We start from the raw sequence: 16,537 nt of genomic DNA on the forward strand, positions 1-16,537 counted from the left end.
GCTGCATCAGATTTTTTTTTTCCTCTGGAAGTTTAATGGAGACCTCAGAGAACGGGAGTAGAAATTGGAAGTATCTAATCCTCTTGGAACTAATCCTGAGGGACCTGACCTGGAGAAATCTTTCTGTTCTTATGGACCAGCCCTGAGGGAACAGATGCCCTTGGGAAACAGCACCCTCCAATACCAGGTCACAGTGTCAGAGGGTGGGGTTTTCTAGCCAAGTGCATGCTTGTTGAGTAACATTCTTACGTATGGAAGGAAAGTGTGGGGATGGAGAGAAAGAAAACTCATTGGAAAATTTTAAATTAACTCTTTCTCTCTGATTTACCCATCATCATAAGATTCATCTCAGTTTGAGCTTCCTATATATTGACTCCTTATGTTGTGTTCAGTGTTTGGGTTATCATCAGTATTCCAATTTAAATTATGAATTTTTCATATTTATCACTTAGTCCATTAACTATTTGGTGAAATAAATAAAACTTTCACACATTATAAGAAATTTAAAGCCATTCTCATGGTAAAATGAAAGAAAGAGAAGGATGAGGCAGGAGTAGAAATCTTATCAGCAGTGTAGAATTAATAATAGAATAAAATTTGATTTCCATTAATTCTCTAAGAATAAAAGAATAATAAAGAAACTCATGCTCCCTTATAGTTTATTGAAAGCCAGCCAGAAAATGTTAGTGAAATGTTATATATTCCAAGCACCATATGTCCACATTAATTAAAATGCCTTTACATTTCTTTGTGAGAGAACACACATATTAATTCCTTTGTTTTAAAATAACTTTCTGAATTTGCATATTTTCTAATACAACCTAGCCATCTTTTTTTCTCTCCAAAGGTTTGGCCTCATTACTTCTAGCCTCCAACTCTTCACTGGCTTTCTGTACTGAAGGTAGTGAAATCAAGAAAGTCTTTGTAATACTTAGGGAAAAAAAAAATAAAAAAGAACATGAACAAGACAAGGATTATACAAAAGGGCATAAGTCCAAGAAGTATTGAGGTAAGTACAATTAACAGAACTTGAGTGGAGAAGGGTTTTATTAGGAGATACAGTTTTGTTGGCCAAGTCTATAGGTTTTGATTTTAAGTGATTTGACAAATCATGCATTACTGTAGTGAAAAAGCCAAACTATGAGGAATGACCATAGCAAGGTAAGAACTATATTTTGGAGACAGTGTTATAGTTTGTAGGGTACTGACAGACAAACAGGTATGGGAACTCAGAATAGGGATTCACAAGGTTAATCATAAGAATTAAGACAAAAATGAAATTAGTACAATTATCATACAAGCTTAATCTAGTGCAAGATTCTGAGGTCATATTGGTGCTGCAACTCCATACTATTGACCTAGAACATTTTGAATTAGGAAGTGGATGTGTCCTAGGGTCTCAGGCCCCGCTCTATTTCTATGTGAGAAAAAGGGTTTCCATTGCTGAGTTTGAGGAAAGAATCTAGGCATCCATTCATTTATTCAACTCATATTCACTGAGTGTTTCCTCGGTGCCAGAGGCCACCCTAAACTTAAGAATTAGCAGTGATCCAGGGCGCCTGGGTGGCTCAGGGGGTTAAGCCGCTGCCTTCGGCTCAGGTCATGATCTCAGGGTCCTGGGATCAAGTCCCACATCCGGCTCTCTGCTCAGCAGGAAGCCTGCTTCCCTTCCTCTCTCTCTGCCTGCCTCTCCGCCTACTTGTGATCTCTCTCTATCAAATAAATAAATAAATAAATAAATAAATAAATAAATGAATGAATGAATAGAATTAGCAGTGATCCAAATAAATTTTCTGACCTTTTAAAGTTTACATTCAAGTGGTTTGGATACTGACAATAACCAAATAGACAAATAAGATACAAGCTATAATTTCAGTTATATAGTAACTACAAATCAGAGGAAGGGGTCGGAGAATGTTGGCAGGGGCAATTTTAGATTTGGTTGTCAGGTAAGAGTTTCCTGAAGAGTTCTAAATGAAAATCTTAAAGTGAGAAAATGAAATATGTACTTATTTGTAAAACAAGTAGCCCTGGAGAATAAAATGACAAATTCAAGATCCCAGATGGGTAGAAATGTGTTTGTTCTGTTCAAAGAACAGAAGGGAGGCCAGCATAGCTAATATAAATGGGCTGAAGACAGTGTAAGTCAAACTCTCCATTTTATTATAATTAATAATTAATATCGATCTGTGTTTTTAACTGGTCTTTCAAAATTCACATTTGTAGGTCTTTAGAACTTGCTTTCACAAAAACAGTCTCATGCAGTATGTTAACCATTTATCCTAATTTTATCTGGTTGTTACAAATACAACCTATAACAGATCTAAGAGAGCTAATGATTACATAAGGAAGGACAGACTGTATCACCATATTAAATTTTAATCTAGTGTATGAATGATTTCCTGCAATTTTCAGAGGTTCTTTTATTTTTTTTTTAATTGCCAGAGTTTCTAAGCCTTCAACAAGGAAGAGCTTTCATGTGGTGTGACTCCTCTATAACATGATTCCTTTATTTTTAAAGACAGGGCAGCAGTGTTCTTTCTCCTAAGAGAAAGAACATCCATGGTCAATCAGATTCCAGACTCTTCTGTCTTAAGAGCAGGACTATAAAAGATATAAGAAAGAATGTCTCAAGAAGTTTTACTTTTCAGATTTGAAATTCAAATACAAAACTGACTTTTGTAAAGAAGGATGCTAGTTTATAGTTTTCAAGTCATTAGTCTGTGAAATAAAATGAAGTCTCTGAAAAAAACTTTGGAAGGGGACATCCAGACAGCACTGAAAATAACTGAGGCAAGTAAAACATCTCTTTCAAAATGTCTTATGTCTAATCTAACACTAATGGCAAGAGTCGTTGGTCGTCACTATGTTGATGTTATTTCAGAAACATATGCTCTCATGTAGAAGACCACAGTAACCAAAGTGACCAAAACTGTGTGTCTCCTATGAAATGAGTCAATTTAAAGTAAGACAACTCAGAGCATCTGAAAATATCCATCCCATCAGGAAAGGCAAATAGGTCTGCATGTTGAAGCAGTGGAAATACCAGCAAAATTTTTAAAGTCGTGCATTTTTTTTCTTCCCATGAAATGAGGGGCATTACATTTTTTTCAGGTGAAGTCTTAATTTGTTTCAGAAAAAAAACAACAAAAAACTACAGGGGATATATACAGGAGTTAGAAAATCATTGTGATTAAAGACATGACCTTGAAGGAAATTAATTAAATCTTGACTATCACAGTTTTGGAAACCTAGGCTTTACCTATTATTACCATTATGGGTTGTGAGAGAGCTGAAGTGAGTCCTATGCCTATGAATATTGCCTTTATTTTAATGATATGCTCCAAAAACGCAGTTCCTATTCCTTTTAACTACAACTGAACAAAAATCTATAGAGCTATAGTAAACTGGTTAATGTTGTACTTTGAGTAATAACAAGCAAGTCATTTCATGTTCCCTGACTTTAGTCTTTAAGTTATAATTTATATGATAGTAATAGTATTAAATTAGTTAATTAATTGCTTGATTTGTTTCTTCTAGTTTCTTTAGGGAGAAAAATACTTAGAAATAGGCATTTGCATTACATATTTTGGAAAAAGCGGAATTTACAAAAGGTCCCAAACCAAAAGGATATTCTGTCAATTTTAAAGCACAATAATATGTCTAGCTTTGTGCCTTACACAAGAGCAAAGCAGCATGCAAAAAATCATATACCCTCTGTCAACAGCTCTAAATACAGATGGAATCATTTACAGAAAAAAGGAAGAAAAAAAAAAAACAACCTGGCATTATAAGATCCCAAAGGGGTGTAAAACTTCACTAATGTGTTTTCCTCTACTGGTCAAATAAAGATTTAATGAGCTTTATGTGTAAATGTTTAGTGTTCCTAAAATGAATACCCAAATGTATGGCTTAGAATCTTCCACCGTAGGAATACTGCCAAAAGAGAGAAAAAGGAGCAAGAATCAAAATAAAAACATGTTATAATCTGTATATATAATAACAACTGGACCCCTTTAACTGCAAGCTCTAAGAATCTACTGTTGTTACAGAGGTTATTATTTACATGGTAAAAATTTTCTCTTTGTAATAGAGTGTAAGGGAAGAAGAAAAAGAATGACATTTTATCTCATTTTGGTCTCCTGGAATGACAACAATCTTAGCATTAATTTAAGCACTGATCTGCCCTTCAGGAAATATTATTTACATTTCAGTGGGTAGAAACTTGGATTGTTAGAAGAACAGTATTTCTCAATACTATTTATAGTACCAGTAATGACTTTTCTTTGGTTTCAGTATCCCTTTATCACCCAATGTTATCTTGATTGAAAACAGAAATTCTCATTTCAATAATAAATGTATGAAGGCTATGATTTTTTTAAAAAGTTGATACTGATTTTAGTAAAATGAAATGGATTTATGTAAAATTTGTTGTTTCTCTTTTCTCATCATGAACTGCTTAAGTTATTTTCACAGAAAATTATTTGTACTTAGTAATTTTTTTAAAGACTTTTTATTTGCCCATTTGAGAGAGAGGGGGGAGTACATGCCTGCAAAAGCATAAGCAGGTTGGTTGAGGGAGAGAGAGGGGCAGAAGGAAAGGAAGAAACAGACTCTCCACTGAGCAGGGAACCTAATGCAGGGCTCGATCCCAGGTCCCCAGGATCATGGCTGGAGCCAAAGGCAGATGCTTAACCAACTGAGCCACCCAGGCACCAGGTACTTAATAATTTTTTTTACAGGATTTTATGTGCCATACCAGGAAGGACCATACTTTTATGCACAGAAGTGAACATAGTGACTTTCATAATCCCTGTTATAAAACTGTTTAAAAAAGGTAAAGGTGTCCTGTTTGCAGTAGGCTCAAGTCCATGTATATTAGATCTATGTCTAGGAAAAACCACAGAATTGAAGTGACAGTGAGTTGTCATATTTGTACTATATTCTGTTAGATGCCCAAATAATTTGCTGGTCTTGACTTAGTCTTCTTAAAAACTGGGGCAATATTACAATTGAGGTTATGTTTATGTAAAGGAAACACTGAAGTTTAGGATCAGTGGCTTCTCCAACAGATAGAAAAATAGTCTTGTTTCCACTTAAAGCACAATAGCAAAATGCGGTAATTGATGATATGACAGAAGTACTGCTCTGGAACATGACTGTGGATAATCTCAGTAGATGAGTTAATGAAATGAGATTCCAGGCACAGCTCAGGAGACATGGGGTTAGTTAATAATGACATTCAGAACAAAGTTTGAGGCAGACAACTGGTGCAGATGGTCAGTGACACCATGAATGCAACATTGCAGACAACTGGAAGAAGGAGGTCAGGCAGGATTCATGGATTCAGGATTCATGGGTAATTCAGCACTGTGGACAGTTCCCCCAAAGACAGGGCTTCCTTCCAGGCACTTAGAGTACTTCTTTAGTTTCCACATCAACTTACTTATTTCTACCTCTTGGTGTCTCACTTATACCTACATGTGATCTTAATCCTAACGGAATTATTTGCATTTAACAGAGCTCTGTGGTCTGTGTTCCACATAAAGCCTACTCCTTCAGTCCTGACATAAAGGTTCATACTGTCTGTTACTTGATTTTACGTCAGGCTCACCACTGGGATTTGTTCTATTAACTTAATTTTAAACTTGAGTCCATATGAAAAGATAAGGATGGGATCATTCAAGTCATGAGAAAAGAGGCTGTTTACCAAGACCTGATGATCCCTCAGAACCAAGACCTTTGGGCCATTTGCATGCAAAGGCATTCAGCAGCTACATATAGCTGACTGAAATGAGACTTAGGAGTTGGGGCTGCAGAGAAAAGACTTCAAGAATCTGCTAAAATGCTGCCTGGGATCATGTGGCATGACTGTAGATAGTAACTCAAGCGTGCTAAGGCCTTCCTTGCAGCCTCAGGTAAGTAAAAGAATTGTTCTTTTTCAGCAAGTAATTGGAGCCAATTTCTAAGAGGTGGATCTGCAATTTAGGACAGTCCCTCTTGTTTCCAGTCAATGGACAAACTCCATTATACCTACATCTATTCACCAAGATTAAAATTATTTACTGACAATGAGACAAAAATACATACATATGAGAAAAACTTAAAAGAATATATTCTTCCTCATAATTACTTTTCAGGTAGGTATTTCTTGTTTGAAACTGGTTAGTGGGGATGAATACTGTAAGACTGGTTTTTCTCAATGATGGGCATCTTAACTAAACATTTTATAGAGGATTTCCTTGATCTTTGTTAATAATAATAATAATAATAATAATAAAAGAATGGTTTCCCAGTTCCTGACAAGAAATGAACAAGTTGTTAAGTATTTATGAGAAAGAAGCAGCAGGGGGTATCTCCCTACCTCCAACTGCATTAGTAGTCTTTTTTTTTTTTTTTAAAGATTTTATTTATTTATTTGACAGAGAGAAATCACAAGTAGACGGAGAGGCAGGCAGAGAGAGAGAGGAAGGAAAGCAGGCTCCCTGCTGAGCAGAGAGCCCGACGCGGGACTCGACCCCAGGACCCTGAGATCACGACCCGAGCTGAAGGCAGCGGCCCAACCCACTGAGCCACCCAGGCGCCCCTGCATTAGTAGTCTTGATGTTCTGGTTTGTGAGCTTGACTCAGTCTTAAGGACCCAACATAGTTAATAGGTCTATAACCTTAACACTGAGAGTAACCCAATTTTCTATTTTCTTCAGTGGATTTGAAGATATCAAAGACGGATTTTTTAGTCTGGCTGAGGGCTTTAGAGTACTGGTAAGTTATGAGAATGTTCTAGCAAGGAGGAGGGAAGGGAATAATGGCCCAAACACTGCAGAAGGAGGAAAATATAACTTAGAAAAACTGGGACTTTACTGAAAAAACCACATGAGATGCAGATATCATGAAAGTTTGACAAATATAAAAGCTCTCAGGTCTTTCTTTGTTTAGGTGAGTAGCACATGATTGTTATTCTATATATTCTGAAAGTGTCAACTGAAGAAGAGGCACTTCTCAGGTTTCCTTGATGAATAACAACACACTAAGTGGTAACCCTGAGCCTAGAGCTTATGATCAATCCTGAAGGAATAATAGTGATTTTTATTACAATGTCAATTCTACTGGTCCTCAGCTTTAACTATAGAAAAATCCAAAGATCCTGAGATTTGAGAACGCTCGCTAGTTTTTCTTCCTAGATAGTTAGGTGACCTGAAAAAGGAGTATCTTATTCATCCAACTATACCTTGTGTATTTGCAAACAATGGTATTGATTCCCTGAAGTCATATATACAAATCAGCCTTATTAGTCAATGATCAGTTCTATGTACATGGAGGCAATTAACAAGCTGGCACCAAACTATAGAAAGCCAAACTCTCAACACTGGAAAGATGCCTAAAGTCGATTCAGGACAACCCTCCCTGGTTCACAAAACGTGTCTACATTTGAATGGTTTCAGGATACCTCCCTCAAAATTTAACTGGAACCTAAAATTTAAGTAAGACTTTATTTTTAAATATTGCTATTAAATTTCATGACATCTGGTTTATCATGAAATTAGTGGAAATTTAACATGAATATTTGGTTTAATTTTTTCGCCTTCTAGATAATTAACACAGTCTTTATTTTTAAAAACAAAAAGAAAAGGTCATAATGTTAATCATACTACTCTTAGAATGCTCCTGTATGTTAAGCCACTTGGTTCTTTGTTACACAAATATAATATTTAAGTAAAATACAATGCATTATTATTGCAGACATGCAAACTAGTGAATGCCACTAAATAATGTCACGAAGCCTACAGGAAAATATGCTACAAAATTTATTGTTTATAAACTCTGACTTCTTTGATATAAGTATTTTCTATGAGTTATACAGGTAGTTATTTTTTACATAGTGTAAGGCAGCCTTACACTATGTAAAATATTTAAATATTTTAAATACAGCCTTTGTATTTAAACTATTTTCTCTTCCCTTTTTTTTTTTTAAGATTTATTTGTTTATTTTATATATAGAGAGAGAGCATGAGCAGGTGGAGCAAAGGGGGAGAAAGAAGTAGAGAAGAGAGAAAAATCTCAAGCAGACTCCCCTCTGAGCCCCACATGGGGTTCAATCTCACGACCCTGAGATCATGACCTGAGCTAAGACCAAGAGTTGGACATTAACAAACTGAGCCATTCAGATGCTCTGTATTCCAAATATTTTCAGTCAACTTCCACTATTATTCATTTTTAACAATGTGAACAAGAAACAATACTCATGTGTAAACCACTTTCTTTTCCTGGGTATTTTTGCCAAATTTCCTGTAAATGTGACAATAAGCAAGTAAATGTCTTAGCCATAAAACAGGCATGTGTCTCAGCCTAAATTACCATAGGAGAGCACTAAGTAAAAGAAGAGATTTTAGTACTTCCAACTACGTTAAAATATTCGGTTCTCAAATAACTATAGTCCACTGGGCCCCCACAAGTAAATGAAGGAGTAAGTGGGGGGCCAAACTGCTAATGAACTCAACTTATTTGCTGATCGTAGACCTCAGGTATTTTATGCACTAAGCAGCAATGTATATATTATTAGTTTTGTTTATAATATCACTATTAATTATAGTACAGTAAAACTAGATTCATCTCTCAAGTTAATAACAAATATACAAATATAGTTCACACATAGAATAACTGTGAAATTGGAATAAAAAGTGTTCTCCACTTTTTTAAAGTCATATCATTTTAAAGTTAATGCATACACAGATAATTTCATTAGACATAAACTATATGCATGTATATGTCACTTAAATGTATAAATGTGATCACATTAACTTGTTATTCATATTTTTCAATGCTACCATTCCCCTTTAACAGCTAATTCTATTGAGGTTCAGACACACTAACTGGGTTACTTAGTATTTATAGTGGCTAAGTAATAAAGCCAGATTTGGAACAGAGAACAGATTCTGGCTCATGTTACAGTGCTCTTTCCACTGACAATACTCCCCACATTTGAGCTTTTAGTGTCATTTATCGTTCATGTTTGCCTCAGGTGCACGAGGAACCTTGCTATTATACCAGCGCTTTGGAGAGCACGCACAGATCATATTTTCCTAATTCATCATCTTGCACGGGAGGCAAGTGAATGCCAGTAAAGTGAAGAAACTGAAGAAAACCACACAGAGATAATGACAGGACTAGAACTCAAGCCCTGTGCTCTTTGAAATGCTCTCCAGAGATGAAGGTAATTTATTTAGAAGATCACAGCTTAGCCTCAGAATGCCATCCCAAGCCGACTTCAGTGGATATATACATATATGGCAGTATCTGAAGAGTAGAGTTAATCCAGAGGTAGCCTAACATTTTTTTGGAAATACTTCCCTGAAATGACATCATTAACGTTCTCACACCAGAAACAATAGCATATTGGAAATCTGGTGTCCTGATGCATCCCAATCAAAGGAGAAAAATGTGATGTAGCAATGAAATACCATGAGCAGTAGAGCTGTGCTTACCTTCATAAGTCCCACTTTCTAGGAGAGCACCGCTTTTCTCCAATTCCATAAAATCTTCAACGGTGATGAAAATGTAGTCCACTCCGGGGACCTCACCCTCCTTATGTGGCCTTGTGGTGCCTGAATAAGGAAAATTGAAAAACAAAAGAAAGACTCTAAGTGATTTGTTCTGAACTTTAGAAATACCACCATACTTCTGAATATTCAATAACACTTGTTTATACATCCTGCGAGCTGGCAGTTTGCATTTGTCCTTCTGTTTGTTTGGAAACAGAAAATAGCAAGGAGTAAAGATGAAAGTAAGTATACAAAGCATTTTTCTTCATCAAGCTTATAAAGAGTTCATTGCCATGGAATGTGGTTGCATAGATTTTTTTCCAGTGAAAAATGCAGACCATTGTGCCTTTTTTGAAGGGCGTTTTGAATACTGGGCCAGGAGTCTGCTAGCTCAGGAATTTACATATCTCACTTCTATGAATGAACCTTTATTGTTCTGTAGATTGCCTTGCTATGACATAAAACACAATGGAAAATAGAAATGTTAGCAGCATGTCAATTTATCTTTATATTTTCATGATTTGTTCCTTTGTGAGGGTACTTTCGGTTTTCATTTGTTAATTTGCACCAAAAAATAACGTATATTTGATATAAAGGAACACAAAATCTTTATTATTACTTAAAAGTCAATTAAATAGTTGGAATTGGTGATCATCATAATTGAGGTACAATTATAATGCTAATAATATTTTCCTTCCTTCCCTCCTGCTTGCCTGCCTGCCTTCTTTCCTTCCTGCCTTCCTGCCTTTAGTTCTGATTGGACTGGGAGGGAACATGCTGTTCCCTACAGAATGAATGGAGTCTCTGCAGCCAAGGTGACAGAAACATCCACCCAGGGCTCAGTGCGGCTGAACGGGAGAACTCAAGCTTCCAGACCTGCTGTCCAGTTCATGAGGCAGGAATGGAAACAGAGACAAAGCAAAGGCTGTCGGTTTGTTTTCTGGCCCACTTCCTTCCCTGAACATGCCTTAAGTTCTTTTCTTTTCCCATGCTGCACCAATAAAACATTTGGTATGATCAGGTTGGAATTTCCATAATGCATATATGCAAATAGTTTACAGAAATATAAAGAGGAAAAATATATAAGCAAGTATTAGTACATTGGCAGGCTTCTTCATATTTAAAATTTCCTCCATATTCTCTGTATACTAAAAAAAATTTTCTAAACCCTTAAATTTAATTTTTAGTCTATGAAATCTTTATGAACTAGGCAATGAAAATAGCCAGTTGATTCTCCTTTTGGTCTATTAGGATCAAATCTGAACTCCAAATGAAAGGCATAAACTCACGTCAGAATATACAAGGTGCTAGGGAAATCGATTTTTGATAAAAATGAATAATTTCCATTGAAAACATATTTTGAAAAGATTTGAAGGCATTATTTCCTAAAATTAAATTTTATAACCCTTCTATAGAGGTTGCAAAATAATTTTTTCCATAATCACATTTAATGACTTTCCCCTAAATCTGTTATTTCATTTTGTTTAACTGAGCTACATTTTACAGTATTTCCTACTGCTTTTATGCTATAAAATATAAACCTCCCACACCTAGTATGCATAATGTTGTCAAATTAATGTTTCTATGAGAATCTTAACTTTCAATATCCTGACTTTTATATGCTTAGCCCTTGTGAATTAAAAGCACATTAACATAGTTTTTGGCAATCAATTTGTTTTTGTTTATTTAGAACACACTCTAATCATTAAGAAAAATCACATAACAAAGATTCAATTTTCCTTCCTAATTTATCTGCATATTTCAGAAGGGACACGCTTTGATTAATTAACTGCTTGCAGCATGGTAATGCATTCCTAGCACAATGTGAGCACAGGATCACATGCTTGAAGGCAATTTCCAGGTCTGCTTCTTGACTGGAGTTGCTTACCTGTGTTAAACTCTATGTATTTGTGGTTGTGATTTTTAGGGAGACCATCAGTACTCTGGTTCAGTGGGGGTGCTTTCCATCACTACATTGCACCTGAGGACAATGGGGCTGAGCTCTTACTTTGGGGATACAGACTTCCAAAGGCTAAATTGCTGTCACGTGTTGCTACGGACCTGTTTGATGATGGCTGCCTATTTGGACTGCGGGCTCACTTACCTCACTATGGTTCGAAGAAGTTCTACACTATAATCCAAAAGCTGCAATTCCCATCTTCGATACCCATCTCATATCCTCTTTTCTCATTCTCTTTTTATTTATAATATAACCCCCAGTCTCTTGATCTCTTCTAATTTCCCTGGGAATACCAAATATGACTTTATTTGCCTCTCTAAATTATTATTATTTTTTTAAGATTTTATTTATTTATTTGACGGAGACAGACAGAATAAGAGAGGGAACACAGACAGGGAGAGTGGGAGAGGGAGAAGTAGTCTTCCCCCTAAGCAGGCAGCCTGATGCAGGGCCCGATCCCAGGAACTAGGCGCACGACCTGAACTGAAGGCAGATGTCTAAAGAATTAGCCACCCAGGCACCCGAGCCTCTCTAAATTCTAAGGGGCCAGAAACAACCTAGAATCTTATCTTTCCTTTGGTTCACCTTCACCATTTCCCAACTCTTAATAAGCCCCCAAGTTCAATATCAGCTATTTCATTCATAGACGGTAGTTGCTACAGAAAACCATGAGCATCACTAACAAAGCACCCTACAAATGATACAAATTCAGGTTATCTAATGTCAGTTTAATACTACTGATGCTTGGTAATCTTTTTATATATCTTTCCTCTCTGTCACAATCCCACCATTTTCTAATATTCAATTGCTTTGACTTTCAGCAGTAGACATTAGCTCATTCTCTTTTTGGCAAAGTAAGAGATAATCTGGAGTCAAATTCCCTGAAGTTTATTAATTTGTACTTTCCTTTTCTGCATTATCTTCACCCTCAACTGGAATCCTCAATTCATCTTACTAAGAAGAATCTCTTCTCTTCTGCCTTCTTGCAGTTTAGTTGTTTTTTCCTTTCTTTTACCTCAGAGTTACATATACAGATATTTTTAAGATTCTACCATTCTACAGCATTCAGTTTTAAATAAAAACATACGGTCATCACCGCTCCCCACACTCTTCCATTTACCCAAAGGTAAAGACTTTCAGCTCTTTTAGCCGATTCTTTCACTTTACTTCCATACATTTAAGTACTTTATTTACGATGTCTCTTGTTTTTTCTTTTTCCTTGTATACTTCAGCTATTATTTCCTGACTTACTGGTAGAGCAAATGAGGATTTAGCTCTTTTTTGCTCACACTTCAACACATCACTTTCTCCTTCTTACCTCCTCCCATTCTCCCAATAGAACTTGTGTTTAGATTACTATTAAATGTTTACAATAAAAATACGATGTAAATCTATTTCCAGCTGAAACTTATAATGTACCAATTTTCCTTTCTTGCATAATTTTTGTTTACTTTAGACCTAATGTTTCCATTTCCAACTTTCCATATATTAATAGATAATTTAATTAATTCCCTCCTTATTGGATAAATTGACTGTCAACATATGCAAGCATATGTGATATTTCATCAGGTGTATCCTTTGAAGAAATCACTCCTGGAGCCTCTAATCTGCTCCAGTCTGGACTATGTTGTCTTACAACACAACTGCCATCCTGGGGTCATCCTTCACCACCATCCCGGGGATTCACTCTGCCTCTTCTATGTTGGATGGCCCTCTCTCAGGTCCCATGTCTCTTTTTGTGGCCAATCCCCCCCCCTTTTTTTTTGGCAGAGCACATCTGTCAGAAGCTTTCTATCAAAGGTTACATAGGAACTACATTTTTGAGACTCTGCATGTCTGAAAAAGTTTATTCCATCCTTATGGATGGCAAATCTGACTCAGCATTTCAGGGAAATACCATAATGAAAGCATATTTTCTCTACCGTGTTCCTCTGTTAATGTCACCACCATCTTTCTAGCCATGTGTGCTTTGAACCTTTCCCTCAGAAAGGTTTAGCTGGAAACAGATTTACATGGTATTATACCGTCCCTTGTTTATAAAAGAGGGAAGTGGGGGGCGCCTCGGTGGCTCAGTGGGTTAAGCCTCTGCCTTCGGCTCAGTTCATGATCTCAGCGTCCTGGGATCGAGCCCCGCATTGGGCTCTCTGCTCAGCAGGGAGCCTTCTTCCCACCTCTCTTTGCCTGCCTCTCTGCCTACCTGTGATCTCTCTCTGTCTGTCAAATAAATAAATAAAATCTTTTTTAAAAAATAAAAAATAAAAGAAGGAAGTGGAACCCTGGTGTAGCAGAAAGGTTTTCAAAGATGGAATTCAGAACATCTGCATTCTATTTTTGTTTTAATAATTTAGAGATGTTGGGTGCCTGGGTGGCTCAGTGGGTTAAAGCCTCTGCCTTCGGCTCAGGTCGTGATCCCAGGGTCCTGGGATCGAGCCCCGCATCGGGCTCTCTGCTCGGCGGGGAGTCTGCTTCCTCCTCTCTCTCTGCCTATTTGTGATCTCTGTCTGTCAAATGAAATAAATAAAACCTTTAAAAAAATAATTTAGAGATGTTGTTCTGGATTAAAGCATAATTTCAGCTTATTTTTATGTACATTCTACACCCAGGGTGGGACTCTAATTCATAACCCTGAGATCAAGAGTCACATGCTCTTCCAACTGAACCAGCCAAACACCACCACCTACAGATGGGCAATAGACACATGAAAAGATGCTCAACATCACTCATCACCAGGGAAATATGAATCAAAACTGCAATGAGATAACACCTCACACCTGCCAGAAGGGTTAAAATTAACAACACAAGAAACAACAGATGTTGACAAGGATGCAGAGAAAGAGGAACCCTCTAACACTGTTGGTGGGAATGGAAACTGGTGCAGCCACTCTGGAAAACAGTATGGAGGTCCTTCAAGAAGTTAATAATAGAGCTACCGTATCACACAGCAATTGTACTAACAGGTATTTACCCAAAGAATACAAAAGTAGTAATTCAAAGGGATACATGCATCCCAATTTTGAAAGCAGCATTATCTATAATAGTCAATTAAGGAAATAGTCCAAGTGTCCATCAGTTGATGAATAGATAAAGAAGATGTAGTACACACATATACAATGGAATATTCCTTAGCCATAAAAAAAAAAAAGAATGAAATCTTGGCATTTGCAATGACGGGATGGAGCTAGAGAGTATTATGCCAAACAAAATAAGTCAGTCAGGGAAAAACAAATATCATATGACTTCACTCATATGTGCATTTTTTTTTAAAGTAGGGGGACTGGAGACAGAGGGAGAGGGAGAAGCAGGCTCCTTGCAGAGCAGGGGAAGCCCGATATGGGGCTTGATCCCAGGATTCCAGGATCATAACCTGAGCCAAAGGCAGTGGCTCAACCAACTGAGCCACCCAGGCGCCCCCATATGTGGATTTTAAGAAACAAGTGAGTAAAAGGAAAAAGAAGAGAGGGCAAACCAAGAAATAGACTTTTTTTTAAGATTTTATTTGTTTGTTTATTTATTTATTTGACAGAGAGAGAGAGAGAGACAGCGAAAGAGGGAACACAAGCAGGGGGAGTAGGAGGGAGAAACAGGCTTCAGGCCGAGCAGGGAGCCCAATGCAGGGCTTGCAATCCCAGGACTCTGGGATCATGACCTGAGCTAAAGGCAGATGCTTAATAACTGAGCCACACAGGCGCCCCAAGAAACAGACTCTTAACTATAGAGAACCTCTGCAAACTAATGGTTACCTGAGGGGAGATGGGTGAGAGAATGGGTGAAATAAGCAATGGGGATTAAAGAATGCGCTTGTTGTGATGAGCACTGGGCAATGTATGAAATATTGAATCACTATACTGTATACCTGAAACTAACATTACACTGTATGCAAACTAATTGGAATTACTTTTTTTTTAATTAAAAAAATAAAACATCATTCAGTCGATCATCAGTTGTCATATCCAATGAGGTAAATAGTACATATGAAAGAGTATTAGAAAAAGTAAAAACACAAATACCATGGTGACATGATTGCATTCCTCTTTAGTAATACTAATAGTACTACTAAGAATAATACAATCTAACAGACATCATTGATGTTATCTTGTTTTTGGAATCTACTGTAATTAAAGTTTTAAATAAATAATTTCATTCACGCTAACATGTCTTAAAAATAAAAAAGTTCTTATACCTAAAGACTCAGGTTGCCATGGTTGGTTGTTTGGGTATAAAGAAACACAAGTTGAGGGGTGCCCGAATTGCTCAGTCAGTTAAACATCTGCAGTTGGCTTAGGTCATGATTCTGGTGTCCTGCGACCAAGATCCAAGTCAGATTCCCTGTTCAGCAAGGAGTCTGCTTCTCTCCTGCCTCTACCCAAGCTTATGTACTCTCGCTCTCTCTCTCTCTCTCTCTCAGGTGAATAAATAAAATCTTAAAAAAAAAAAAAAGAAGAAAAAGAAACCTAAGTTGAGATATAAATCCATTTCCTTTGATTACATGCTAAAATGTGAGACAATGTTTCAATCACTACCTACAGGGGTATTTTGTCTTTTGTTAGGCAGATATTTAGAACGAGTAGAATCTATGGACTAGGTTGCAAGAAGTTTTCTGCCATTTGCTGAATCATCTGAAAAGTGTGAAAGCACTCATAAAACTTGATTAGTGAGTCATTTAATTTTGCCCACAGGGATAGAACCTTCAACAGCAAGAGTCAGAAAGCATGATGTCAGATCTACACGTCCAGGAAGAAAGGATATTAGTTGTTAAATCAATCGGCCCCCAGAAGGAGAAAGCAATTGGCTAAAGAAAAAGAAAGCAATTGGTGATCTACGAACACCCCTTTGGAAAGAAGTAAGATTCCAATAATAAAGCAAATAACGTGAAATGTGATGAAGTATTGTACGATGGAAATCTGAACCTAAGGTAATTAATATCTAGACTGGAAAAATAGTTAAGCTGAATGTCCTGAAGCAGTTAGTTACCTCATTTTTGTGCTGAAATAATTATACTTTCCCAACTGAAAGGATATGAATCAAGAGGTGACAGTGA

General features: G+C 36.8%; 1 protein-coding gene across 4 annotated transcripts in view; it reads right to left on the minus strand.

Moving 5' to 3' along the window:
* Positions 1-16,537, minus strand: part of MAGI2 (membrane associated guanylate kinase, WW and PDZ domain containing 2) — a 1,353,147-nt gene that overhangs the window by 579,385 nt on the left and 757,225 nt on the right. For all 4 annotated transcript variants that reach the window (XM_044245895.1, XM_044245894.1, XM_044245897.1 and 1 more), the window contains exon 3: positions 9,483-9,602. In XM_044245895.1, coding sequence (XP_044101830.1) covers positions 9,483-9,602 — 120 coding nt within the window. The remainder of the gene's footprint in view (positions 1-9,482; positions 9,603-16,537) is intronic.

This window comes from Neovison vison, chromosome 4, assembly GCF_020171115.1.
Source record: "Neovison vison isolate M4711 chromosome 4, ASM_NN_V1, whole genome shotgun sequence".
NCBI classification, from domain to species: Eukaryota; Metazoa; Chordata; class Mammalia; order Carnivora; family Mustelidae; genus Neogale; species Neogale vison.